Source organism: Urocampus carinirostris, chromosome 2, assembly GCF_059441175.1.
Source record: "Urocampus carinirostris isolate Australia breed hairy pipefish chromosome 2, RoL_Ucar_1.0, whole genome shotgun sequence".
Lineage (NCBI taxonomy): Eukaryota > Metazoa > Chordata > Actinopteri > Syngnathiformes > Syngnathidae > Urocampus > Urocampus carinirostris.
In genome coordinates this window covers 20,460,586-20,472,223 of record NC_142350.1, presented here as the reverse complement: position 1 = coordinate 20,472,223, position 11,638 = coordinate 20,460,586, and the positions used below count along the sequence as shown (strand labels likewise).

Below are 11,638 nucleotides of genomic sequence, written 5' to 3'. Positions count from 1 at the left end.
TAAGGACAATTGAGTGCAAAATGTGACACTGGTTGCTAATAAAAATAAAATAGGGACGATATTTGTTCATAGGAGCTCTTTCTTGCTTCGGATAATAGATGGAAGCAGCAAACATCCAAAAGCAAGCTTCAAGAACGTTTCTTGAGAACACGTAGAATTCAATGTAGCGAACGTGCAGCGCAGAGATAAAAGACCCCTGACGAGGGCGACAGAGAGAAAGAGTGGCTAAACAATGACCGTCCAACTCAAAGAGCATAAATGAGCCGGAATGGAGCGAGCGGAGGAGAAGACCAAACAGGGGTGAGGTGAAAGATGATTGACGGAGGCGGAAAGCCGATATTTTCTTGGCTTCATCTGATCTGCATGACTCTGCAATCAGCACACGCACACACAAAGGCGCTCGCTGCAATCAACACACCGCAGTCGCCAATCAGGGTGCAGGTTACTGATCAGACACCGTCATCGAAGACACACTCAAGCGAGCACATTTGGCAATAAGCTCATCCTCGCATTATTCCTGGAAAGATGCATTTCAACCTCCAATGATTTTTGATGTGCCGTACAAAGAGAGAAAGATAAAAACGCATACGCATGGAAAGATGATTAATATGTGTTGCTAATTTACAGTGCTTAGTGAAAGAATTGCCTGCCCCCCCAACCCCGCATGAACTTTTTTTGACAAATTGCCACATTTTAGGCTTCTACGTTAAAGCTAAAAGACTAAAAAATTAAACATATTTCATAAGAATCGACAAGTGAGACACAATCATGAAACAAAACCAGATTATTTCAACATTTTATATCTACAACAAAAAAACTGAAAAGGTGGTGTAGCAAAAATATTGTCCGTCTGTTTTCCCAGAAGTTTCCTGATGACTTCTGAATGATCCAATGTGGATCTAAATGACTAACAATGACAAACATAGTACACCCGAGTGACCAAAAGTCTCAGTTTAAATGCACCTGCTCTGTGACAGCATTATGAAGACCAAAGAACACACCAAGCAGTTCCGGGATAACGTTATGGAAACACTCAAAGTTATAATAAGATTTAATAAGATTTTGCAGCCTTTAGTCAAGTCAAGTCATGTTTATTTGTATAACCCTTAATCACAAAGAGTCCCAAAGGGCTGCACAGATCAAAGACTATTTCAAACTACAGACTATTATGACACCATCCCCTGATGAAACCATGTCAAAATGGAGGCAGCATGAAACCACTGCAAAGCTACCAGGACCTGGCCGTCCCTCCAAACTTTCAACCCAAACACGGTGAAAACTAATCAGAAGAGCAACCAAGGAACCCTTGTTCACATTGGATGACCCGCAGGCGTACACAGCGGATGTTGTACAATCTGTGCATAAGACAACTATGCGTTATACTGAGCATACATCTACCCTTAATGGAAGACCTTACTGAAAAAATAGAAGGGCCTGTTAGGCATTTGCAAGAAGCCACATGGGAGACACAAATAACATGGAACAATGTGCTCTGGTCAGATGAGCCCAAAATTGAACTTTTTGGGCTGAATTCAAACCGTTACATTTGGCGTTAGAATAACACTGCACATAACCGTGAAAACACCATCCCCACTCTCAAACATAATGGCGACAGCATCACGCTCTGGGGTTGCTTTTCTTCAGCAGGGACTGGGAAGATTGTTAGAGTTGATGGATGGAGCCTAATACAGGGTGATTCTGGCAGATAATCTGTCTTTAGGACAACGACCCTTGACATAAAGCAAAATCTACCATTGAATGATTTAAAACTAACAATATAAAGGTGTTAGAATGGCCAAACTAAAGTCCACATATCAATTCTTTGGAACATTTCTGGTAAAACAGAAAAATACTTGAGCTATTTTCATTGGAAGAATGGGCAAATATTTCTACTTCAAGGAGACATACCCCAAAAATATGTAGCTGTGATAGCAGCAAAAGTAGTGATGTACAAACTTTTAGCTCAAAGTGGGGGCAATATTTTAGCAACACCGACTACAAATTTCTCATTTGTTCGAACAATACATTTAGTTTATTTCCGCGATTGTGTCTCACATGTTGTTAATTCGTAAAAAATATTTGGAGTTTTTAAACTATAGGTTTAAAGCCTGAAATAAGGCAATATGTCAAAAAGTCCCTGGCGGGGGGCAATACTTTTGCAAGGCCCTGTTTTTCGCTGCCTGCTTCGCTCAGATTGATAATAACAGTGAGCTCATCACTGAGCGTCGTCCAAAAATGTTTTCCCCATAAAATCCCCCGGAGGAACTTCAGTCACTGCTGAAGATAAACAGACAGGGACGAGATAAGACCGGCGATGTGGAAACGAAAAATAAAACGGGAAAATAATTACAAACATGCGCCTTTGGTATTTCTGATGATGATACGTTACAGATACAGGAAACGCCCGCTATCAGCAAGGGGAAAAGATCTGCCACTAGAACTCCCCCAGAATCACTTAAACCGTCTTGTTCTGGGACAAATTTTGTGTTACATGCATGTTTGAAAAAATATAGAGTGACCAAGGTACTCTCGACAGCACTTGACTTCAATTCCTCAGCCACGCCCCCTCTAGGCATGAAGTGCCTAAGCACTAGGGCTGCAACTAACAATTTTTTTAACAATCAATGAAAATATTGTGACGACTTCCCTATACTTTGAGGAAGAAGTAAAGGGGGTAATTAACCAGCTGTAGAACGAAAAGTCTCCAGGAACATCCTGTCAGAACTCAGACAAATAGTGATGAACTAACTATGGACATCCTGACAAAGAATTGAAAAGGGATCTGGCAAACAGGACAGTGTCTATCTGCATGGACAAATTCGCTAGTAATTATGCTACCAATGAATGGAACCCTCCAACTATGCTCAAATTACAGAACCAATCAGTCGCATCAGCCATACAAGTAAAGTTATCGTAAAGGTCCTACTGAATTGACTGAAACCTTCATTCATCTGGAGAAAAAAAAGGCAGATTTCAGGGGGGAAGAAGCACCACAGAGCAGATTTTTAATCTGCGGCTCCTGTGCGAGAAATTTCAACGTCACCAGACATCCATAATGTCTTTGTGGACTTCAAAGAGGTATTTCACAGAGTACGGCAAGCCGACTCGTGGGTCACCATGAGGAAGTACAACACGGGCCAGAATTTGGTTCATACCATTGAGCAGCATTACACCAATGCTAGCAGTGCGGTATTAATCAATGGTTTAAGTGTGGCTTCAAACAACAGTTTGTGTGAGGCAAAGCTGCATTTTCTCTCCAACTTTATTCAACTTTTACCTGAAGAGGATAATGACATTAGACCAACATTAAGGTACAGTCAGCATTGGGAGACATAACGTCAATGACCTCCGTTTCGCTGATATTTTCAAACTTGCAGGAGATAACAGGAACTAAAAGATCTGGTCAATCACCTGGACAAAGCATCAACTCAGTATCGGATGGTAATCAGCACAGAAAAATCAAAAGTAATGACTGACAACCACCAGGCTATCACCATAAACATCACCAACATCTATCAAGAGCTTGAACCTGTCAACAAATTCAAGTATCTGCAGCTGTCATATCAGAAGAGGGTTCAGAACCAGAAAGCATGGCCAAGAGAGCTCAAACTATAGCTGCACTTGCTACACTTTAACCTATCTGAAGGGACAAGAAATTAAAGATCAGACTCATGCAAGCCCTGGTTACTCTTTGCTTGCAAAACATAAGACCATCACAGCAACGCTGGAAAGAAAAATCCAGGCTACAGAGTTGCAATGCTACAGAAAACTTCTAGGCATCAGCTACATAGCCTATGTGACAAATGAAAGAGTGAACAACACTATCAGATGGCACTTTGGACCTTATGAAGAGCTGCTACTAACTGTGTGAAGACGAAAACTGCAGTGGTATGGTCACGTCATAAGATCATCGGGATTGGCCAAGATAATTATCTAGGGTACAGTCCAAGGGGACAGGATGAGAGTAAGACAGAAAAAGAACTGGGCTAAAAACATCGAGGAACTAACTTTGCCATGACCCAAAAACCAACCCCGGAACCGTCAGCAGTGGATGTCCAGAGTTGGGTCTTTAGTTGTGCCATGACGACGAAGGCGGTTAAGGAATCCGTGAAACGTAAATCAACATCGAGGGATTTTTTTTTTGTTTGCCAGCTTAATGCTGAACACTACTGGGTTCTTTTTAATCCGGGCTTTGGCATTGCAGAAAGACAATAACATTGACAAACCAAAAAGTATTTTCAGGTCATTGCAGAACATAACCGTACCCTCCTTTTGTTCTGCTGGGAATCCCAGCCCTGCCCATGTAGCAGTCAATTACAACCAGATTGTCCCGACCCGACTGAGGTCCGTGCCACATCAAGCCCGCCCTTCATCTATCTTTTCCCCGGCCTCCGCTCCTCCGCCTTGGCACAATAGCGCCCACAATGTGCCAGCGTGCCGCCCACATCAAACGTTGGTGACGGGGAGACGTTAGCGGGACAGACAAAGACGCCGAATTACAGTGCGGGCCCAAAAAACTGATTGCGCATCAAAGCTAAAACTGTGGGAGGGGAAAAAAAAACATCTTTCAAGTGATTATATATCCATGAGAAGAGAGAAGCCACAATGCCTCCCGCTCCGACGTCTTTCTCGGTCTTCTTGTCGCACCGCTGGTGCCAAGAGTCTACACGACATCGCCTGCATATTTTTTTTTCTAACACGGCGCTATCAGAACTGCAGCAGTCTAGAACAGTGGTCTTCAACTGGTCTGACTTGAGGACCCATCCATTTCCCCCCAATGACAAGCTGCGACCCAAATTAGGAAACAAAATCCTTCCCTCTAATGTATCAAATGAAATGATTTTCCACTTTAAAGCGGAGATAAGAGAATATATTTACCTTGTTCTTAAAAACAAAATGACCAGGCTATCCCAATTACTTCGAGTACCGTAAATACTGGCATATAAACCTTGAATGCATTAAAGTAGCCCCTTTAAAACTGCTTTTAAATAGCCACATACAAAACAAAAATCAAAATATTATTCAAACTTACCTAAACAATGATAATTATTAAAGGTTGAAGAAATTAACAATCAGAATACTTGTAAGAAAAAACATTTACAGCAGCACTTTAATGACACTCGTACACCATTTTTGCATTTCCTAAGCATTTGGTTCCTCTGATTTGATCTTTGTCACTTTTTCCCCCCACTTTTTCATCCCGTTATCAATAACTTCAATGGGATACCTTATTTTTGGCAGACAAAGGAAATAAAACCAACAAAATCACAATAAAATGAGATGTGGTCCCTTTCAAACACACCGAATGACCGTACAGGAGGAAGAGATGAAGCAGGGCATTATCGCCATCTACTATTAAGGAGTGTACTTTACCCTCTGTTTTTTCCTAGTATTATTGGTTGATTGATTGATGGTAAAAAACAAAAAATATCATTTTAAAACCATTTACAATACCTTCCAGCTGCACTTTAATAACACTCCTACACCATGTTTGTGTTTCGCCATCATTTTCCTTCTCTGATTTGATTGCTGTCTTTTTCCCACTTTTCTACAAAACTCAATTCCAATGAAGTTGGGAAAGTGTGTTAATTGCAAATAAAAATTGATCCAAGTAAATTGCAAATTCTTTTCAACCCATATTTAAATGAATGCACAGCAAAGACAACATATTTATTGTCTTCACTCATAAACTTTATTGTTTTGGGAGAAAATCATCAACTCTGTAATTTGATGACAGCAACACGTGCCAAAATAGTTGGGACAGGTGTCAATAACTACTCAGAAAGTGGATGAATGGAAATCAACCAACTATTTGCAGGTGAACAGATGAATTAGCAACAGGTGAGAGTTGTTACTGGGTATAAAAAAGGGAGACCCGAACAAGCTAAGTCATTCACATGCAAGGATGGGGCGAGGTTCACCTCTTTGTGAACAACTGCGTGAGCAAATTGTTGAACAGTTTAAAAACAACATTCCTCAAAGTACAATTGCAAGGAATTTAGGGATATCATCATCTACAGTCCATAATATTGTGAAAAGGTTCAGGGAATCTGGAGAAATCACTGTGCGTAAACGGCATGGCCGTAAACCATTATTGAATGCCCGTGACCTCCGAGCCCTCAAGCGGTACTGCATTAAGAACCGACATCAATGTGTAAAGGACATCACCACATGGGCTCAGGAACACTTTGGAAAACCACTGTCAGTCAATACAGTTCGACGCTATATCCGTAAGTGTGGGTTAAAACTTTATGTTGCAAAGCGTAAGCCATTCATCAACAACATCCAGAAACGCCGCAGGGTTCTCTGGGCCCGAGCCCATCTAAAATGGACTGATACAAAGTGGAAAAGTGTTCTGTGGTCTGATGAGTCAGTTTTCCAAATTGTGTTTGGAAATTGTGGACGTCGTGTCCTCCGGTCCAAAGAAGAACAGAACCACCCAGACTGTTATGCACGCAAAGTGCAAAAGCCAGCATCTGTGATGGTATGGGGGTGCATGAGTGGCCAAGGAATGGGTAACCTGCACATCTGTGAAGGCACCATTAATGCAGAAAAGTACATTCAGGTTTTGGAACAAAGTATGTTGCCATCCAAACAGAATCTTTACCATGGGCGCCCTTGCTTCTTCCAGCAGGATAATGCCAAGCCACACACTGCACGTCTCACGACAGCGTGGCTTCGTAGTAAGAGGGTGCGGGTGCTTGACTGGCCTGCCTGCAGTCCTGACCTGTCTCCCATTGAAAATGTGTGGCGCATTATAAAGCGCAGAATAAGACAAAGGAGACCCCGGACTGTTGAACAGCTGAAGCTGTACATAAAGCAAGAATGGGAAAGGATTCCACTATCAACGATTCAACAACTAGTCTCCTCACTTCCTAAACGTTTATTGAGTGTTATTAAAAGGAAAGGTGATGTAACACAATGGTGAAGAAGCCCCTTTCCCAACTACTTTGGCACTTGTTGCAATTATAAAATTCTAAGTTTATCATTATTTGCTTATGGAAATAAAGTTTATGAGTTTGAACATGGATAATCTTGTCTTTGTGGTGTATTCATTTAAATATGGGTTAGAAAAGGTTTGCAAGTCATTCTATTCTAATTTTACTGACATTTTAAACTTTTTCCCAACTTCAATGGAATTGACTTTTGTATAAGACTTTATTGGGATACTATATCATTGGCAGACAAAGGAAATAAAACCAACAAAATAACAATAAAGTGAGATGCGGTTTCTTGCAAAGGTGCCAATCGACTGAACAGGAAGAAGTACAAATTAGTACAGGATGACTGGTGCAGCCGTTTTGATGAGCAAACCTTTCCCCTTCTTCCGCCACAGACGCCATGTTACTTAAGGAGAAAACCGCGCCGCGCTCTGAGAAAATATCATTAGATGAGATTTTGCAATAAAAAGAATTGGCTCCATTACACAAATGAATTCATTCTGCTTGAACGCAGCACATGTGTGACGCATACCAAGACAAAGATTGCAGCATCATATTTGCGGTTATCAATCACAGCGCGCTTCAAAGAAAGACAGTAGTTTAAATCAGGGGTGGGCAAACTATGGCCTGCGGGCCACGTGAAGCGTTTTCATCCGGCTCCCAAAATGAAAATGGTCAAATATAATGTCAAGTCACATTAATTTGTATAGCTCTGAATGAGAAAATGTCTTGATTTACATATAATATAGATAGATATTAATTCAATGAATGTTATTGGACTTATTTTCAATGCAATATTGTTACAATACACTATTCTTCATTGTATTTTTATAATACATATTATTATATTTTTTTATTAGCACTATGTTGTATTTTTTTTCTTTTCAAAATCTCTATATTGTATGTTTTACCCTGGAGAGCCATGTCTAATATCATCACAATGTTGATATGAGTGACAATAGAGACATTTCTGATTCTAATTCTAATCACTAACAAACAAAGTTGGCAACCCCTGCATAGGTTTTTGAGTAGGTTGTCGAGAAATCCAAATCAAAGATGAGTAATACGCAAAACACACTTGTGAAGACAAAGAACTGTAATACTTTGGAGGCAAATCTTTCCCAAAAGTACTCCAAAACCCCGCGCTCTCATGTCGAGAGATGATAATACGCCTCGGAAACGTGTGGAAAATAATTACCTCTGAGCCCAAGAAGGAGAGAAAGAGAAGAAGTCGTGCAAGCTACAACGAGGAAGAGAGCGAAAAAGACCAAAGAGACACACAAAAAACAATCAAAGACACACGAGTGAGGTGGTAAAATTCCTTCCCCAAAAACCACAAAAGGTTTTCCCGCAGACAAAGGAGGGGAGATCGCGTCTGTCGATTCCCAAATCTGCAGGACGGCGGCGACCGTAATGGCGTCTTCTGTGGCGTGTGCACGTTTTTTACGAAGCCCTTAACGCTTTTAAGCTCCGGGCAACAAATTGAAGGTACAAAAATGAAGTGGTGGAGATGATGAATGAAAAGTTGAACATATCATTCGGGGCGGGGGGCGTGGGAAGGGAGAAGAAAAGGTATGAAAAAACACGCCTGGGAGGACGAGTTCATGTCTGAAGAAGAAATATAAAAACTATGGAGATGAATCGGAGCGAGTGGTTGTACAAGGGAAGGTTCATTCAAGGCCAGATGGTTTTTTGACAGCCATTTTTTTGCCGTTTTGACTCGTTTTTGAAGACCTTCAGAAAATTTCGTTTTGTAGCTATTTAGGCATAGTACATATCAAAGGAAAGCTTCAACCCTTATTCTTCATTAAAACAAAAGTGTCTAGCTTTTACCAGTGTTAAGTGACCAACAGTTGAACATTCTTGAAAATACTGATATAATGCAATATCCAAGCCAGGGTTCACAAACCTATGGCTCGCGACCTGTACATGGCTCTTTTCATGAGTGAATATGACTCTGAGATAAATTAGAACTTGTGCAAATTTTAAATTCATTACTTCATGCAGACCCAATTGTAGACAATGCTAATAATGAGATAAGGCAGGGGTGGCGAACAAGTTTGACACAAAGAGTCGACATTTTTAACCGTGAGAGTCAAAAAGCCACACCACGCACTGACCTGCATTAGACGTAAAATACACAGATTATCGGCAGTCAGTTATGTGTCCGGAGCAGCATAAAAACAACAAATCAGCCAAATTAATTTCAAAATATTATTTATTATTTGTTATTAACTCTGATGGATTCAAGTGTGGGCAGCACGGCAGCGCGGTGGTTAGCGCATGTGCGGCACAGCTCTGAGGTCATGGGTTCAAATCCAGCTACCAATCTTCCTGTGCGGAGTTTGCATGTTCTCCCCGTGCTTGTGTGGGTTTCCTCCGGGCACTCCGGTTTCCTCCCACATTCCAAAAACATGCATGTCAGGTTAATTGGCCGGTCCAAATTGTCCCTAGGTGTGAATGAGCGAGTGAGTTGTCTGTCTCTGTGTGCCCTTCGACTGGCTGGCAACCAGTTCAGGCTTTCCCCTGCCCACTGCGCGAAGATAGCTGGGATGGGCACCGGCACCCCTGCGACACTACTGAGGATAAGCGGTGCAGATAATGGATTGATGGATTCAAGTGTGTTTTAAGAGGGGAAAAAACTAAACATAAAACGAGGCAAAGAGCCACAGTATATAGAAAATATGATGAGGTAAAGAGCCGCATTCTTATTGGCCAAGAGTCGCATGTTCGCCACCCCTGACCTAACGGTTTGGTCTAGACACAATTTTGAACTACAGTTTTGAGGCAAGGTGTCACACCAACAGACCCTGTTGTGGCTGTAAATCGCTAAATAATACTTTATATGGAAGCTCATTAAACAATCTATGATCATTGTTGAGACACTTTATGATGAAAAGCCACAGAACAAAACAATTTTTTACTCAGAAGCTCTGACAAAGAATGTAGAACAATTTGATTGGGTGAGCCTTAAAAGGAGCTATATACAGCGCGCACGCACTCTTCCTCCTTTTGTCCCATGCTGTCTGCACTGAAGGTATCTTCAAATGCAGTATTTTGTGACATTTTTACAAAACAACTTTGCTTGCACCTTGTTTTAAAACAATTATCTAGGACAAAAATGAGCCTCAACAATTTTAAGTGGCATATTTATATTGATATGGGACACAGGCTTCGGTATTATTATTTCATAGATTTTATCATATCATCTAACCCACACTGTGAAATGAATTAGCTTTTGTCTGGAGAGCGGGTTTGGCAGTTTTGTTGTATTTTGTCTTAAAATATATGGTGTGGCTCTGTCAAAAAAAATCTGAACATGTTTGCTTTTATGGCTCTTTGGGTCAAAATGGTTCCCGTCCCTAGAGCTAAACAATGCTTTCTATAAACAAAACTAGAGGAATTTCCTTGTAAGAACACTTAACTGATGCACGAACTTAGAAGCGCTCGAATAAACTCTTCCTTTTTCATCTTTTTTGAGGTTTGGGTTGGCTTGAACTGTACTTGAAACAGTTCTTCTCTTACTTACAACATTTTCATCCTAGAATAAAATAAACAACGAGCCAAGCGTGACATCATTGACATTTTGTATGCCATGTAGGGTACTACCTGGGTACAAAACATTTTCCCCTGGACGTTTCCAATCACAAAACCACTAAAACGAGGAAACCTCAAAAGGACCACAATTTCATAAAGTGCACAAAAAAGCATGTAACACCAGGGCTCACAAACAGACATTCCCTTCCGTATCAGGAAGTGACCAGACTCTCCAGCTGTATAATAAAAAAAGTTTTGAATACCCAAAGTGTTCATTTGTAATTTAAAGTTTAATTAGGTGGCAATATATGTCGTCATGATTCATTCTAAAAATGTATTTGGTTGCATGTCCGAATGGAATTTCATCTATAAATCAATCACTTGGAGACCTTGATTTTGAAAAGCTTCAACAGGAAACTTGGACCGGTCACAGAACACACCTCTGGTAACAAATGGCCTCATCAACATTTAAAAGGACAGGCGGGAACACCTGATCGTGCTCTTTCCTTTTCTTTTGCTTCCAGGAGAGCGGCCGAAAGAGGGGCCAAGCCTGGTCTTTGCCCCCTTGGGCAGTGCGGACGAAGACCACCGAAGCCCAGGGCCTTGCCCCCTTGGCGAAGAAGCCTCGCATAATCCATCCAGGCCTCGTGGTTCTTCCCTACCCTCTCGACTGCCTAATAGCGGCAGCCGGGTCCATGTGGGACCCATCCTCCATGTGATGCTTTGTCTGACCCAAGGGAAACCGAAAAAAGGGACGCAACAAACCATTTGAAATTAGTTGATTATCTTTAAATCAGCCTATTGATCAGTACTTTCAACGGCTAAAGAATCACCGCCCTAATCTCGCACTGTTTACCACTAGGAGTTCTCTCGTCAACAATGTCCTTTGTTTTGTATTGTTTGTATTTTGATTGTCATGTAAATAAATCATAGTATGTTCGGAATCAAACCATTTCCATCGTGTTCATATTTTTCCATTGGAAAGATCAATCATTGTCAATAGCAGTGACCTGCAAAATTGATAATTCAAAACTAAAATACAATATCTTTGGACAATTGCTCCCTTTATTTTATTTCCGAAAACCCAAAAACGAAAAATGTGTTTTGAAAATATCTTTATATTAAATTGTAGCCATTCTTACTACTGCAATGCATTTGAT

The 11,638-nt window shown here is 41.0% G+C and overlaps 1 protein-coding gene across 4 annotated transcripts; it reads left to right on the top strand.

The window, feature by feature from the left end:
- Positions 1–249: 249 nt before the first annotated feature.
- LOC148371322 (uncharacterized) lies at positions 250–11,430 on the top strand. Of its 4 annotated transcripts, none has more exons than XM_088327842.1 (3): positions 250–300; positions 10,892–10,923; positions 11,003–11,430. In XM_088327842.1, the coding sequence occupies exons 1-3, from the start codon at positions 269–271 to the stop codon at positions 11,248–11,250; spliced, it is 312 nt and encodes a 103-aa protein (XP_088183968.1). In that variant the 5' UTR covers positions 250–268; the 3' UTR covers positions 11,251–11,430. The 4 variants fall into 4 exon arrangements, 1 of the variants encoding a protein (XP_088183968.1); XR_015849632.1 differs by lacking the exon at positions 250–300 and adding an exon at positions 8,072–8,429; XR_015849631.1 differs by lacking the exon at positions 250–300 and adding an exon at positions 8,072–8,429 and having other exon boundaries at positions 10,866–10,923.
- The last annotated feature ends 208 nt before the right edge of the window (positions 11,431–11,638 follow it).